This window comes from Hemitrygon akajei, chromosome 7 (genome assembly GCF_048418815.1).
Source record: "Hemitrygon akajei chromosome 7, sHemAka1.3, whole genome shotgun sequence".
NCBI lineage: Eukaryota > Metazoa > Chordata > Chondrichthyes > Myliobatiformes > Dasyatidae > Hemitrygon > Hemitrygon akajei.
Window position 1 is genome coordinate 14,364,631 of NC_133130.1, and position 17,682 is coordinate 14,382,312.

General features: G+C 43.4%; 1 protein-coding gene across 3 annotated transcripts in view; it reads left to right on the forward strand.

Moving 5' to 3' along the window:
- col12a1a (collagen, type XII, alpha 1a) overlaps positions 1-17,682 on the forward strand; it is a 367,155-nt gene that overhangs the window by 139,142 nt on the left and 210,331 nt on the right. For all 3 annotated transcript variants that reach the window (XM_073050421.1, XM_073050420.1, XM_073050422.1), the window contains 6 exons: positions 818-947; positions 4,437-4,576; positions 6,563-6,692; positions 9,594-9,733; positions 13,722-13,854; positions 16,025-16,051. In XM_073050421.1, coding sequence (XP_072906522.1) covers positions 818-947; positions 4,437-4,576; positions 6,563-6,692; positions 9,594-9,733; positions 13,722-13,854; positions 16,025-16,051 — 700 coding nt within the window. The remainder of the gene's footprint in view (positions 1-817; positions 948-4,436; positions 4,577-6,562; positions 6,693-9,593; positions 9,734-13,721; positions 13,855-16,024; positions 16,052-17,682) is intronic.

Sequence of the window (17,682 nt, forward strand, 5' to 3'; positions counted from 1 at the left end):
CAAGTCAGAAGGGGACCTGACTGGGTAGATGCCAGGGGAGTGTTACAAACTTGGGAACATATTTACAAAATAATGCTGGTCATTTAAAATGGAGGTGTCCGGAAAGATATACGACCAGGATTAGATCAATTAACTTGTCAGTTCTGCTTCAACATTTTAATGTGGCTGATTTCTTTCAACCCCAATCTGTTGCTACTGTCTTGGAACTCTTAACCCACCCATCCTCTCTGTAGCAATCAAGAAACTATCAATATCGGCCTTAAAAACACCCATTTACACTTTGATTTCTGGCAGGGTGGGGTAGAGCTTAACGCAGCCACTTTACAGCACTGTAACAGCGAGGATTGCGCTGGGCAGCCCGTATGTGTTGCCAGGCTTCCGGTGCCAGCGTAGCAAGCCCACAACTTACTAACCCTGAGCCATACGTTGTTTGGAACGTAGGAGTAAACCAGAGCACCCGGAGGAAACCCATGCGGTCACGGGGAGAACGTATAAGCTCCTTACTGACAGAGGTGGGAGTTGAACCCTGATCACTGACACTGTAAAGTGTTGTGCTAAACACGAAGCCACCGTACTGCTTGCATGAGAAAGAAGCAGGGTTAATGTTTTAAGTAGGGCACCCTTTATCAGAACTTACTTTTCTTTTGACAAGTGTCGTTGGGGGTCGAGGTAAGTATTTCTTACAAGCACATGTAATTCTTCACAACGAGACCAACGTAGATAAAGATTTGACTCTGATCTGTTTCATTGTATAATTGTCGTGATATTTGCAGCGCAACGGTTCACTTTTACTTACAGACGTTTCTTTTTCTTTCAGGTGAAGGTTAACGCAGACGTTACTGATGTAAAGCTGACTGAATTATCTCCAAATACTGAATACACGCTTTCAGTCCATGCCTTGTATGGTGATGTCCCGAGTGATCCACTGAGCATGCAACAAGTTACCCGTAAGAAACTTTCTCAATACTTCCAGAATTATTCACTTTCATACTCATCTCTGAACTTTGCTGAGGGGAAGTGTGAGATCAAAGGGGTTGAATCTGTCTTGACAGCTTTAATTTATTTTGAGATAAAGTGTGGAACAGCTCCTTCTGGACCAATGAACTGCACCACCCAGCAAGTCCCCAATTTAACCCTAGCCTAATCACAGGACCATTTACAATCACCAATTAACCTACTAACCAGTATATTTTAGGAGTGTGGGAGGAAACCAATGCAGTCACAGGGAGAACGTACAACCTCATATGGACGTCACAACTCCCCGAGCTGTAGTAGTGTCACTCTCACAATTACATCACCATTGCACCCCTTAGAACAAGTTCACAATAAGTGGGTGAATTGAAATTAAGTAAAAAAAGGCCTGGCAGGAAATGATCTTCTCCGCCAAGGGGAATGCTTGCTGCAACCTGGACTTGGAGAGGGAGGAGGCAGCAGGAAACCAAATGGTGAGAGACATGGTCACAACACGCCTAGTGATAGCTGAGTAAAAATTCAGCAGGACACTGTATGCCCTGAGATATCGTGCAGGTAGACAATAAGTAGTGAGGGTCACGACGAGGTGGATTGTGAGGTCAGTCACTTGCAGGTTGTGGCAAAGAGCCAGTGGATGTTTGCTCTGAATGTAAAAGAGTGTTGAGAGGTGAAGCTGAAGGTCGACTAATGGCTAATATGAGGGGGCATAATTTTAATGTGACAGTAGGGAAGTATAGAGGTAAACTTTCTTCTATGCACAAAGCGGTGGGTGTGTGGAATGCCCAGCCAGGGGTGGTGGTAGAGGCAGATACATTAGGGGCATTTAAGAGATTCTTAGAAAGGCATGTGATTGATAGGACAATGGAAAATCACGTGGGAGGGAAGGGTTTTAGATTGATCTTGGAGGTTCAGGAACAGTTATTACAGAAATTATTAAATATGATTACTATTATAAAGAAATAAAATTTTGAAAAGGCCAAAGCAGATTCCTGTGGGAAGAATCGCACTGTGGAAAAAAAAGATAATTTCATTGTTATCCTGGAGTTTTTAAAGCTGGATTCAAGATTCAGGATTGTTTAATGTCCATTCCAGTATAAAAGCGAGAATGAAATAATTGTTACTCTAGTTCCAATGCAGCATAAAAATCACAATAAGATAAAGGACATAATAATAATAATAATAAAGGCACAATAAGTATAAATACATGTGATAGTGTATATTCATAGATTAATTGTACGTCTATAAAGTGACACCAGGCACAGGGGTGTACATAGGGCGACTCTGCCAGGAAATGATAAAGTAGTAAACATGAGGAAATCTGCAGATGCTGGAAATTCAAACAACAACACACACAAAATGCTGGTGGAACACAGCAGGCCAGGCAGCATCTATAGGAGAAGTACTGTCGACGTTTCGGGTCGAGACCCTTCGTCAGGACTAACCGAAAGGAAAGATAGTAAGAGACTTGAAAGTAGTGGGGGCGGGAGGGGGAAATGCAAAATGATTGGAGAAGACCGGAGGGGGTGGGATAAAGCTAAGAGCTGGAAAGGTGATTGGCGAAAGTGATACAGAGATGGAGAAGGGAAAGGATCATGGGACGGGAGGCCTCGGGAGAAAGAAAGGAGGGGGGAGGGAGCACCAGAGGGAGATGGAGAACAGGCAAACAATTAAATATGTCAGGGATGGTGTAAGAAGGGGAGGAGGGGAATTAACGGAAGTTAGAGAAGTCAATGTTCATGCCATCAGGTTGGAGGCTACCCAGCCGGTATATAAGGTGTTGTTCCTCCAACCTGAGTTTGGATTCATCTTGACAGTAGAGGAGGCCATGGATAGACATATCAGAATGGAATTGGGACGCGGAATTAAAATGTGTGGCCATTGGGAGATCCTGCTTTCTCTGGTGGACCGAGTGTAGGTGTTCAGCGAAACGGTCTCCCAGTCTGTGTCGGGTCTCACCAATATATAAAAGGCCACACCGGGAGCACCGGACGCAGTATACCACACCAGCCGACTCACAGGTGAAGTGTCGCCTCACCTGGAGGGACTGTCTGGGGCCCTGAATGGTGGTGAGGGAGGAAGTGTAAAGGCAGGTGTAGCTCTTGTTCCGTTTACAAGGATAAGTGCCAGGAGGGAGATCGGTGGGAAGGGATGGGGGGGATGAGTGGACAAAGGAGTTGCGTAGGGAGCAATCCCTGCGAAAAGCAGAAAGGGGGGGAGGGAAAGATGTGTTTAGTAGTGGGATCCCGTTGGAGGTGGCGAAAGTTATGGAGAATTATACGTTGGACCTGGAGGCTGGTGGGGTGGTAGGTAAGGACAAGGGGAACCCTATCCCGAGTGGGGTGGTGGGTGGATGGGGTGTGGGCAGATGTGCGGGAAATGGGAGAGATAAAGTAGTGGTGGTTGGGAATGTGGGGGGATGGGTTAGTGGGTCAAGATGTTGATCAGCCATACTGCTTGGGGAAAGTATCAGTTTTTGGGTCTAGTGGTTCTGGAGTGGATGCTATGTAGCCTCCTTCCTGATGGGAGTGGGACAAACAGTCTGTGAGCAAGGTCGGTGGGATCCTTCATGAAGTTACTGGCCCTTTTCCAACAACTTTCTTATGTATGTCCTTGATGGTGGGTAGGCTGGTGCCAGTGGTGCATCAGACAGCTTTGACAACCAGTTGTAGAGCCTTCCGATCTGCCACAGTGCAGCGATACAGCGTGTTTGGATGCTCTCTACTGCATATCTGTAGAGGGATGTGAGTATAAATCTGCGTAGTCCAGCTCCCTTGAGCCTCCCCTAACAGTAGAGGCATTGGTGAGTTTCCCTGACTGTGTAAGATATGTTCTGGGACCACGATAGGTTGTACGAGATGTGCACTCCCAGGAGATATTCAGACCAATGATAGATCACAACGAGCATCACTTTCAAATTTCATTTCACATGGAAACCTGCAGCATATTATAGACCATTCAGCCCACAGTGTTGTGCTGACCATGTAACCTCCTATAGAAACTGCCTAGAATTTTCCTACTGCATAGTTCTCTATTTTTCTCAGCTCTGTGTACCTATCTAAGAATCTCTTAAAAGACCCGATTGTATCTGCCTCTACCGCCATTGCTGGCATTCCATGCACCCACCACTCACTGTGTGAAACTCTTACCCAGACATCCTCCTTGTACCTACTTCCACGAACCTTAAAACTATGCCCCATCATGTTAGCCACTTCAGCCCTGGGAAAAAGCCTCTGACTATCCACGTGATCAATGCCTCTCATCATCTTATACACCTCTATCAGGTCACCTCTCATCCTCCATCACTGCAAGGAGAAAAGGCCGAGTTCACTCAACCTATTGTCGTAAGGCATGCACTCCAATCCAGGCAACATCCTTGTAAATCTTCTCCTCACAACTTAATTAATGGAGTTTATTTTGCACCTGTGTCTCTTAGTTGAGCTCTTTTGTTCCATTCTGTTGGACAGTGCCTCTGCGTGGACCCAGGAATATCCGTTTCTCCGATCTCACTCACAGCAGCATGAGGACTCACTGGGATCGAGCTCCAGGCAGGGTCCTGAAGTACGTCATCCGCTACGCTGAAGTGGGAGATGAGATCACCAAGGAGGTGAGCTTACTTGTCCATTGCGGAGTGAGAAACGTGACCTAGTCCTCATTTTCAGCACCTGTTAATGAGTAAGTTTCACGGAGTATGAACCAAACTGAGCGACTCATTCAGCTCTTTCATGAAGCAGTCACATTGGCTTTGAAAGACCTAAACTGTTGTAAATGCAGCCAGCTCCATCATAGGTCCTAGAATCCACGCCATATGGCATCAGAGCAGAATTAGGCTTTTCAGCCCATCAAGTTTGCCCCAGCATTATATCATAGCTGATTTATTAACCCTCTCAACCCCATTCCCCTGCCTTCACCTGTAACCTTTGATACCCTTATTAATCAAGAACCTATCAATCACAACTTTAATTACACCCAGTGGCTTGGGCTGCACAACTATCCCTGGCAATGAATTTCACATGTTCATCATCCTCTGGCTGAAGAAATTCCTCCTCATCCCTGTCTGAAATGGATGTACACTGAGGTTGTGCCCTCTGGTCCTCGTCTCACCCACTATAGGAAACATCCTCTCCTGTCTAGTAGCTTAATTGGTCACTGTAAATCGTCCTGTGATGGGCAGGGGTTACTGGCCAATTAAAAATATTTTAAAACAGTGCTGTTACCAGAAGGTTGAGCATCAAAGGCTTGGATCATCTTTCTCAGAACATTTACTCTTGCAGCATCCGCACTAGATTCAAAAACAGTTACTTCCTTCAAGCTGTTAGGCAGATTAACACCTCCAGCCATTAACCCACTCCACACATCACCCAGCATCACTTTATGTATATACAATCGGCCTCAGTTACTTGTACATTCTGTCTTATAGAAATGCTTTTATATTTGAGTCATAGAATCAGAAAACTACAGCACAGAAACGAGCCCTTCAGCCCATCCAGTTCGTGCTGAACCAATTAATCTGCCTAGTCCCATTGAGTAGCATGCAGACCATAGCCTTCCATACTCCTCCCATCTATGTACCTGTCCAAACTTATCATAAGCGTTGAAATTGCATCCACCAGTTGAGCTGGCAGCTCATTCCATTCTCTCACTATCCTCTGAGTGAAGAGGTTTCCCCTCAGGTTCCCATTAAACATTTCACCTTTCACCCTTAACCCATGACCTCTAGTTGTGGTCCCACCCAATCTCAGTGGAAAAAGTTTGCTTACATTTACCCTATCTATACCCCTCAGAATTTTGTATACCTCCTTCAAATCTGCCCTCAGTCCACTGTTCCTGGCAACATCCTTGTAAATTTTCTCTGGCCTCTTTCAATCCTATTGACATCTTTTGTTATTGTGCTGCTGCAGATCTGGAGTAACAATCATTTTGTTGTGTAATGATGAATGGCAATAGAATGGTAAGACCATAGGACATAGGAGCAGAATTAGACCATTCTGATCTGCTCTGCCATTCCATTCAGGCTGAACTTTTATCCCTTTCCTACTCATTCTCCTCCTCCTCTCTGTCATCTTATGAATCAAGAACCCCTCAACCTCCAAGTTAAATACACTCAATGACTAGGTCTCTATTGCCATCTTCCATCCATGCTAGTATCTTTCCTGGAATACGATGGGCTTTTGTCTTGTTTAGCAACCTCATGAGGGGCACCAAGTGAAGGCCTTCTGAAAATCCAAGTAAACAATATCCACAGATTCTCCTTTGTCTATCCTGCCTGAAATTTCTCCGAAGCAATCCAAGAGATTTGTCAGGCAAGATTTCTCCTTAAGGAAACCATGGTGACTGTGCCCTGCTCATCATGTGCCTCCAAGTACCCTGAAACCTCAACCTTAATAATGGATTCCAGCGTCTTCCCAACAAAGTCAAGCCAGCTGGCCTATAATTTCCTGTCTTTTGCCTCTCTCTCCTTTAAAGAATGGAGTGATATTTGCAAATTTCCAGGCCTCTGGAACCATTCCAGAATCTTTACTCTTACTATTATAGTTTAGAAGAAATATACTTCATTATCCATACAAACTGTACTTTTTTTCTAACTTGACAGCTGGAAGTGTCTGGCAGCGAAACCTCGGTGCCCCTCACAGGGCTGGTGTCCCAGACAGAGTATGATGTTTCAGTGTCAGCAGTGTACGACGAAGGGGCATCCACTCCTCTGACTGGCCGGGAAAGCACCAGTAAGTAGGATGTTTCATCTTGTGTTCACCGCTTCACTTTTGCGTGTCACCCAACCTCAAAACCGTGGTAATGTGGAGAGATTGCAGAGTCCGGAGTAATAATGGGGCAAAGGGAAGAAGTGAAGTGCTGTCTGCTTGCCCTCAATGGGCAAAATGGCCCCCTTCTGTACTGTAACGTTCCATGATTTCTGTGCAGGGGCAGCATGGAACTAGATGTAGAGTCGTAATAAGATATAATATGGAATTGATAGTACAATCTGGCCTACTGTCAGTACCTCAGGACGCTGGAGCAGGGATCCAATCACAGACCCAGTACTGTGCACACAGTGATATTAATTGAGTAACAAATCCCGACGTGCAAACAAAGTTGATGTCGAAGTTCAGTCAGAGATCAAAACATCCAGAGAAATCCAAAAACCGGAATCGGGAAACAGGCAGAGTCGATATTCTGACGGGCAGAGTACAGATATGAATGCTGGAAAGGCTCAGGAAAATTCACGGGCACAATCTGGCAACAAACAGGTGAAAACACAGGACTGAGATACACTGAGCAATAAACAGAGAGGCAGATGATAGGTGGAGCACAATGAGACACGGGTGGCAGCAAAACAGGTAATAATGAGAAACAGGTGAGAGACGGAGTACTCAGTGATACAGGGGTCGGAGTAGAGCAGGAGTGGGGACAGGAGCACATGGCAATACAAAACCACAGACTGACAGCTAGGGGAAAACACAGAAAAAGACAGAGTTCAACTGCAGGTACTGACACACTTTCTATACAGTTTTTCAGAAATGTTATTGTATTTCTTTGTTCTACTTAGAATCTATAAACTAAACCTTAGGGTAGTATATATGTTCTTTGACAATAAACTTACTTTGAACTTAGGTTGATTTGCTCCTTCCCTTTCTCCCATGGTCTACAGTCCTCTCTTTTGGGATTCCTTCTTCTTCAGCCCCTTACCTTTTCTCAGCTCCATCCCATCTCCGCCACCCACCCATCTTCCCCCTCAGCTGGTCTCACCCATCACCTACCAGCTTTTTCTCCTTCCCCACCCCCTTCTTCTTACATCTTCCCCTTTCCCTTCCAGTCCCAATGAAGGGACTCGGCCCACAACATCCCCTCCGTAGATGCTACCTGACTTGTTCAGTTCCTCCAGCATTTTGTGTGTCATTGTTCAATGTTTCCAGCATGTCTGGTGTTTTTTTTAAAAAAGAGAATTATTATACTCGGCTCTCTTTTCAATTGCATTTAACGGCATACCTTTTGAGAGTTACTGATTCTGTGATCTGCCTCACTGACTCAGCAGGTAATATTCTGTGCAGGTTGGTGCAGCACAGCGAGTTTCAAACCACATCTGTACTCCATCTCAGAGCCAAAAGAAATACACACGGTTTAAATTAGGTGCTTGGAATGTCTAACGATTCCATTTTCCTGTTTCAGCCATCATTTCTTTCGAATTATGCAAAATAAACGCTGAGATGACAGTGCTTTCAGGAAAAATAATTCCCTGCTTTAAGCAAACATGTAGATTTTCCCAACAGAGATTGGAAAATATTCGGAGCAAAGAGGTGCAGAGTAACTGTATGATGTGTGTGACATTGTGTCTATCCCTGAAGGGCAGTAAAAGCAATAAAGATGCCCATTAAAGCTTTTGGTATTCATCCAGATATGTGGTGATATCAGATTCAGTACAGCTAGGAAATAAAGTGTAAGATGGAGACCGGAACCAGACCCCTAAAAAGCTTGCCAGACGGTCTGCTAAGAGTCAAGGCAAGAGATGAAACACAGTGTTTAATTGCTTCTGATGTCTTGCGGACCAGCTAAGAGAGGATAGTGTAGCCTTTCCTGCAGAGATTAAGAGTTGCTTCAGATGGCTCAGCGATGCACAATTATAAATCATTTTGATCAAATGGCACATGTATGAAAAAAAAATGGAGGGCTATGTAGTAAGGAAGTGTTATATTTTACTCCAGTGAGTACAGGCTCCGAGCCATCTAACACTCTTAATACAATAACCGTTTTGTTCCTGGACTCGTTCTCATTAACCTCCTCTGTCCCCTCTCCAGCGACAGCAAGTCTTTTCTTAGATATGGGGCCCAAAATATTTCACTTTACACAATTCTCAAAATGGCAGTGATCTGGACATTGAAATCTGGGGGTTCTGATAAGAGGCCTGTTCTTTCCAATGGAACTTGCTGTTAGTCTGGGAAAAGCCTGCTCATCCAACCCAGGCACAGTCAGTGACTTCAGAAAAAGTGCTCTGCACAACAATCATCTGGGACGTGGGAAGAAAGATCACTTAGAGTTCCTCATTCTGATACTTCTCTTATGCTCAGGGTTGTATATAAGACATCAGAGCAGAATTTGGCCATTTGGCCCATCGAGTCTGCTCTGCCATTTAATCATGCCTGATCCACTTTTCCTCCCTACTGTTCTGCCTTCTCCCCATATCTCTTCATGCCCTGACTAATCAAGAATCTATTAACCTCTACCCTAAATATATATAAAAAGACTTGGCCTCCACGGCCTCTTGTGGAAATTAGTTCCGCAGATTCACCACTCCCTGGCTAAAGAAATTCCTCCTCATCTCTGTTCTAAAAGGGTACTCCACTCTTTTGAGGTTGTGTCCTCTGGTTCCAGACTCCCCCACCATAGGAAACATCCTCTACACATGCACTCTATTGAAGCCTTTCAATATTTGGTTGGTTTCAATGAGGTCACTCCTCATTCCTCTGAACTCCAATGAGTGCAGGCCCAGAGCCATCAAGCACTCCTCATATGTCAACTGGATTAGGTATCTGTCTGAGATTTGCCCCACTATTTCTTCAGGGCTGTGTGCTGTGGTGTTAATGACATTGTGTTTTTGTGTAGCTTCATTCTGCCTCTTCCTCCTTCTGCAGAGGTGGTCCCAGCACCAACTAATCTTCGCTTCTCGGACGTCGGGGAGATGCAGTTCCGCGTTCACTGGAGCCACGGAGCACAAGATGTGGCCCTCTACAGACTGACCTGGGTTCCGTCGGGTAGAGGCAACAAGGAGGAGGTAGAGGAAACAATTCTGTTGTGACCTCAACTGCAGTTTTAATTCTTGTAAAAAGAGCATGTGAGGTGTCATTGTCAAACTGTCCTGCCTATACGGAATCTGATCTTTCCTTTGTCTTCCAATTCAGTTGTCATCCCTTCCACCTCTTGCTGACGTTGCTAATTCATCCACTTAAATAGATATTATAATGTATGCATTGAATCAATATATTTGAATGAATTTTCCACTTTGAGTCCACATCCATAGATTTCTAACAGTATTAAGAATGGGCAATCCCTCCTCTCTCTGATGAATGGCAGTAGCCATTCTCTGAGATTAGCTGGTATCTGGCAGAGGCCAAGATCGGTTTCTGGTGTACACGGAATCTCACTGGAGCTTTGGGAAAAAGCCAGTGGCTTTTATTTTTAAACCATCATAGCTTTTCAGATGATATTAGACAATAGAACAGCACAGGAACAATCAAATTCAAGTTGGTTGTCAGATTCAGAATCGTTTTCAGCTTTATTTATTATATAGGGTGGCAGGTTGGAGATGTGTCTCTATCAAAGGAGGTGTAAGGTGCTTTTACCCTCCAGTAACCTCTGGGTCACCCTTGGGCAAGGTTAACCCACTCAGTAAGGGTCACATGAAGGTGGTGGATGGTAGTGAATATTACAAGTCCTGGTTATGTGACTACTGATGTCAGGCAGACAATATATGAAGAGTATTGACAATGGGTGGAGTCACCCATCTTGTAAAGACACTGCCCCGAAGAAGGCAATGGCAAACCACTTCTGTAGAAAAATTTGCCAAGAACAATCAAAGTCATGAAAAAACCCATGATTGCTCATGTCAAATGATACGGCACATCATGATGATGACAATGACATTGAAATGTCCAGTGAGATGAGTCTGGCCGAACAACACAAAGCATGATGAAATAGAACACAACACAGTACACAATGAACAAGACCCTTCCCCCCCCCCCCCCCCCCACACTCACACTCACACTCATTCACTCACTCCTCCAACCCAGATATCTGCCATCGTTGGCCCACAGGGTCTTGTAGATTCACGGACATTCTGTTTCAGCTTCCCCAGTGCACTCACAGAAACTCATAGAGCCGTGCTTCTGCGGACATCCAAACAATGGAATTTAAGCAGACAAATTTTTATTTACAATTGAGGCTATATGCCAGATGAAAGATGATACTTACAAACTCCTCAACTGGGTCTCCGACTGTTGGAGCGTATACAATCCTGTACTGTTGGACCGGCCCTTCCGCGTGGTCCCAGCTCACACTCAGAGTGTTGGTGGTCGCATCGTACACCCTCATGTTTCGTGGCCCACTCCGGCTCACTGCAGAGAAATAAATATATTCAGAATACATCGAAGCAGAATTAGACCATTGGGACTATCGAGTCTGTCCACCGTTCCATCTTTTATCCCCTTCAACTCCATTCTCCTGTGCTCTCTCTGTAACTTCTGATGCCCTGACTAACCTCTGCTCTAAATATACCCATTGCCTTGGCCAGCACGACTGTCCGTGACAATGAATTCCACAGACTCACTACCCTATCAGCAAGGGGTTAGAGGCAGCTGGATAGAGGAGCAGCCTTAGGGGTGAGGGGTCAAAGTAACCCTCTAATCCCAGCAATGCCCTGGTGAACTCCCTCCAAAGTCTCTGCATGCTTTTCTTGTAATGGGGAAGTCAGAACTACACAGACAACTCCAAATAGGGGCTAACCAAGATGGTAAAACATGATGAGTAGTTTTAAGAGCCAATGTTTTTGCTGTAGACGTTCTAATTATGATGAAGTCCACCGTCTCTCCTCCACCTCACCCTTAGCTTCTCCTCCCTCAAGGAAAAGTGCTTCGTCCAAATAGTAGGGCGTATGTCTGGCATAACCTCCCCTGTAGGTATATGGTAGATGTTGATTAAAGTACTTATTCAGTTCAGAGTAGTTATGAGTGAAGTTATCCATGCCAGTTCAGGAGCCTGATAACTGTTCCTCAACCTGGTGGTGTGGGACCTAAGGCTCTGGACCTCCTGCATAAATGGCAGCAGTGAGAAGAAAGATGGTGGGGGGTTCTGTTTGTTAGTGGCAGTGCTCCCTGTAAATGTCCCAGTGGTGGGGAGGACTTTGCCTGTGAAGGGCTGGGCTGTATCCTCCACTTTCAGTAGCCTTTTCCATTCCTGGGCATTGGTGTTTCCATACCAGGTCATGATACAACCAGTCAGGATCATCTCCGACTCATCTGTAGAAGTTTGTCAAAGTTTTAGGTGAAGTGCTGAATCTGTGCAAGTCTCTAAGAAATTAGAGGTGCTGTTGTGCCTTTGTGATGGCACTTGGCAATTCAAACACATGGTATTGAGCTGCCAGGATTAATTAATTAACCCAATTAAAACACAATACCTGCTTTTCCAAAACAGAGGAAGAACATAGAACAGTACAGCACAGGAACAGGCCCTTGGGCCCACAGTACTGTGCAGAATCAATTAAATTAGTAATCAAATGGCCAACTAAGTTAATAGCCTACACAATGTTGATATACTTCCATTTTCCTCACATTCATGTGCCTATCTGAACGTCCCTTAACAGTGCTTAATTTTTCTGCTGTTACCACCATTCCAGTCAGTGCAATCCTGACACCCACAACCTTGTGTAAAAAGAAACTTGCCCATCACATCTCCTTTGAAATTAACCCCTCTCAATTTAACTGTGTGCTCTCTGGTATTGTACATTTCAACACCTGGGAGAAAAAGTCTATTCTGTAATCTTATAAACCTCTATCAGATCTCCCCTTCAGCCTCCTCTGCTCCAGAGAAAACAGCCCAAGTTTGTCATTGTAGCACATGCCTTCCAATCCAGGCAAAGAGTAAACCTCTTTGCACCTCCTTCAAAGCCTTGCATCCTTCCTATAATGACAGTCAATCACGATTGGACAGCTTTTGTTAAATTTACTGCAGAAACATTCAACGTGGGCACCGAGAAATGACACAAGCAAGTGTGATAAGCTAGCCAGTGTTGAATTTGTGGGATTGAGTTTTCTTGTGTTGGATTTTGTTTTTATATAAAGTTCTTTAAGGAATCAGGAAATAGGCATAAAACTTGTTGCTTCATGATGGTTTTATTAAGTGTTGATAGAAGAGAGTAAAGTTGAATAGACAGTGATAGAGAAATCTACGATTAAAGAACTAAGAAGATTACGATGGTGCTATTTTATACCCACAGCGATATGGAAAAACTCCATTCAAATCTATGGAATGCAGAACACAGAAGCTTCCAGAGCTTTCCAAAATTATACCCTATAATCACTAGAGACATATTAAACTTGCATGAAAAGCAAGTGGATAATTAATTGTTGAACTGCAAAGAAAATAACAATTTAACAGTCAGATTAGCACGTAGACCATAAGATATAGGAGCAGAATTAAGCCATTTGGCCCATACTCTCTGCTCCACCATTTCATCATGGCTGATCCAATTTTCCTCTCAGCCCCAATCTCCTGCCTTTTCCCGGAGCCCTTCATGGCCTGACCAACCAAGAATCTATCACCCTCTGCCTTAAATTTGCTTAAAGACTTGGCCTCCACAGCTACCTGTGGTAAAGAGTTCCACAGAGTCAGCACTCTCTGGCTGAAGAAATTCCTGTTCATCTCTGTTCTAAAAGGATGCCCCTCTATTCTGAATTGTGTTTTCTGGTCTCAGACTCTCCCATGAGAGGAAACGTCCTCCCCACATCCACTCTATCAATAGGTTTCAATGAGGTCACCCTCATTCTTCTGAATTCCAGTAAATACAGGCCTAGAGCTATCAAACTCTCTTCGTATGACAAGCCATTTAATCTTGGAATCATTTTTGTGCAAACACTTGTTTCATGCCAATTGCTCACTATATTGTTCAAGATTTACAATTTGCTTAGATAATGTTTTTATTTAAGAATACAGTCCGATTTCAGGCACTGACCCCTCTTTGACCATAGCTTTATGCGTATTCTACTCAGATGATCTTAAATGGCCAAGATACCAACCATCTGTTAGAGGGCCTGAACCCTGACACTGTTTACGATGTATCTGTGACGGCCATTTATCCAGATGAAATGGAAAGCGAAGATCTCTTCGGTTCCCAGCGAACATGTGAGTGTATATTTGCTTCATTCCATCAATCTTTTCTTTCCCAATGCAAACTCCATTGTCTTTAAACATTGAAAGATTGCTGAAATCCAGTGAACAACTTACATTCTGAATATGCAGAGGATTTGTGTGTCCTTCTGAGGACAGGGTCTTGGGGACTTTCCAATGTTGTACTATTTCAAGATGTAATTTTAACTGGGTCTGTATTGGACAACAAGATCAAATAAGGCATCAGACATAGGAGCAGTCTGACTAAGCAAGGACCTGCCCGAGCTCTGCTTTAAATATAACTAATGACTTGGCCTCTACAGCTGTCGTAGCAATAAATTCCACATATTCACCACCCTCTGACTAAAGAAATTTCTCTTCATCTCTGTTCTAAAGGGACATCCTTGCATTTTGAGGCTGTGAGACTGCCCCACGACAGAAAACATCCTCTCCATGTCCTTGCTAATTGGCCCTTTCAATACTCTGTAGATTTAATTGAGATACCCACTCATTCTTCTACACGGAACTGACAATATTATGCTGGTGTAGGGGATGCCATTCACACCTGTTTTGTAAAATGCCTGCAATAGAAATGAAATTGACTAAATAATGGAACCTCTCTCATAGGCAGTGCAGTATGCATGCTGATTATTGAACTAAGTCTAATGAATTTTTTATTCTTAAATATTGAAGAATATACTAAAATAAGGTCATCAGAAGCGATAAGAATCATAGAGTTTTTGGATCACATCTGACAGAACCCAAGGACCAGGAACACGATTTGACCATCTGGCCCATTGAACCAGGCCCACCACTCATAAGATCATGACTGATATGGCCATGGACTCAATTCTACCTATTTACTATTTCCCCATAGCTCCTAATTCCTCTACTATGCAAAAACCTATCTAACCATGTCCTAAATATATTTGATTTGCTGCTCTCTGGGAAAAGCAGGTTCTCCTTATCTCTATCCTAAATCTACTCCCACAATTCCTGAGGCTTTGTCCCTTAGTTCCAGTCTCACATACCAGTGGAAACAATTTTCCAGCCTCTATATTATCTACCCTTTTCATAGTTTTAAATTTCTTATTAAGGCAAGAAATTGCTGGGAACACTCAGCTGGTCAGTCAGCATCCATGGTGAGAGAAACAGATAAGGGTTCAAGCTGAAGACTCTGTTTCTCTCTCCAGAGCTGCTTCCTAATAAAACTGATAAGTTTTTTCAGCAACTTCTTAAATTGCTAAACTTCTTTGAAACTTTGTGTACCCACTGAATCACAGAATCTCCCCTCAAACCTGTGTATCAACTGGTCATTTACGTTCCTGGTTCAAAATCTACAGCTTGATCAAGTTTTTACCCTATCTTTGTTGGGGATGAATGTTGAATCAATCCTTGTCTCAACAACAGAAGTTCACTCCAAGTCAAAAGTCAAGTTCAAGTTTATTGTCATTTAACCAATATACATGTATACCACCAAGCGAGACAACGTTCCTCTGGGTGAAGGTGCACACCACAGTACATATAACTTACATACAACACATAAAGTAACATTACCACAAATAAATTAACAAATAACAAAGTGCAAGTCAAAAAGTAAACAGTCTATCACGGGTAAAGCTGTCCCCACCATTGAGCGCATCTACATGAAACAGTCGCAGAAAACCAGCATCCATTATCACGGACTCCCACCACCCAGAACATGCTCTGTTCTCGCTGATGGCTTCAATAAGAAGGTACAGGACTCATACCACCAGGTTCAGGAACACTAATTACCCCTGAAAAATCAGGCTCTTGAATCAAAGGGCATAACTTCACTCATCTTCACTCACCCCATCACTGAAATGTTCCCACAACCCATGGACTCTTCATCTTATGTTCTCTGTATTTATTGCTTATATTTTATTATTTCTTTCTTTTTGTGGTTGCGTAGTTTGTTGTCCTTTGCACACTGGTTGAGCTCCCAAGTTGGTGTGGTCTTTAATTGACTTTATTTTGGTAATTATTCTATAGACTTATTGAGCATGTCCAGAAGAAAATGAATCTCAGGGTTGCATATGGTGATATGTATGTACTTATATAATAAATTTACTTTCAACTTTGTATATCCATGAATTTGAGTCTGTGAAGGAATCCATTTTAGTCAATCTTCTATGCTAATGCTTCTTTTGTTTTAATTTTCCAGTGGTCAAGGTAGTTTCGACCACTCCAGGTAAGCATATGCTTCTGATATTCCTTGTGGGATATCCCTACTCCTAAGTAAATAGGGTCAGACTTCGCTGTTTCCAATGTTTATGCGTATTGCTGTAAGGAACATAGAACATGGAAAATTACAGCGCACCGTGGCCTATGATGTTGTGCTGTCCTTTTAACCTATTCTGAGATTAATCCAACCTTTATCTCCCATATAACTCTCTATTTTTCTATCATCCATGTGCTTATCTCTTAAATGTCCCTACTGTATCTACCTTTACCACTGCCCCTGTCAGGGTATTCTAGGCACCCACCACTCTCTGTATACCTCTGACCTACCCCTATTCTTTCTCTGAATTTTGAGTGCCTTTTTGGGTTCACCCTGGACGGCAGTTAGCGTCACCCTAGTACAACGCCAGCGACCCATCTTCAATTCCCGCCTCTGTCTAAAGAGTCTAACTCACTTTCAAAATATATATTATTTCTGATTTTTGCATGATTTTAATCTATTCAATACATGCATACTGTAATTTATTTATTATTGTTTTCTTCTATATGCATTATGTATTGCATTGAACAGTTGCTGCTAAGTAAACAAATTTCATGGCAGTGATAATAAACTGGATTCTGATGTTCTCCCCACGACCGTGTGAGTTTCCTCCGCGTGCTTTGGTTTCAAAGGCATACCAGTTAGTAGTTAATTAGTGTAATTGGGCAGTGTGGGCCGGGTGGGCCTGATACCGTGCTCTATCTCAGAACAAAACTTAGCTTCACCCTTTGACTGAATGTGTTGATCAAAAGAAGCCTTTCTCAAAATGGAGGCTCTGACGTTGTGCAAAAGTATTTGCAACCTTTCCTTTACAAAATGATGGAACTGCCAGTGAGAGGGAATAACCAACAACTGTGGAAAATTTCTCCTGTTATACGTGGAGGGTATTCTGACTGGTTACATCACTGCCTGGTATACATTCTCCAATATGCAGCATCGGAAAAATCTGCAAGCTCAATCAGCTCCATCATGGCACTAGCTTCCCCACCACCAGGAACACCTTCAAAAGCAGTGAGTGCTTCATAAAGGAAGCATCCACATTAAGGACCCTTGCCATCTGGGACATGCCCTCCTGATCCTTTGAGCTCCACCCCACCCATTCCTGATTTAACCCTAGCCTACTCACAGGGCAGTAGACAGTAGCCAATTAACCTATCTACCGGTACATTTTTGGACTGTGGGAGGAACCCGGGGCACCTGGAAGAAACCCACATGGTGACGGGGACAATGTACAAACTCCTTACAGACAGCAGCAGGAATTGAACCTGGGTCGCTGGCACGGTAAGGTGTTGTGCTAACCACTACGCTATCATACCGCCCGATTGCTACCATCAAGGAGGACATACAGAAGCCTGAAGATGCACAGTCAAAGTTTTAGGAACAACTTTTTCCCTTCTGCTGTCAGATTTCTGAATGGTCCATGGACAGTAATACATTTTTGCTCCTCTAGCTATCAAGTATTATTATTGCAATTTATAGTTATTTTATTGCACTGTACTGCTCCTACAAAACAACAAATTTCACAACATACTCTATGTCACTAATAATAAATCTGATTCTAAAGTCATGGACATTTGGAGCATTATTTGGATTATTTTGCC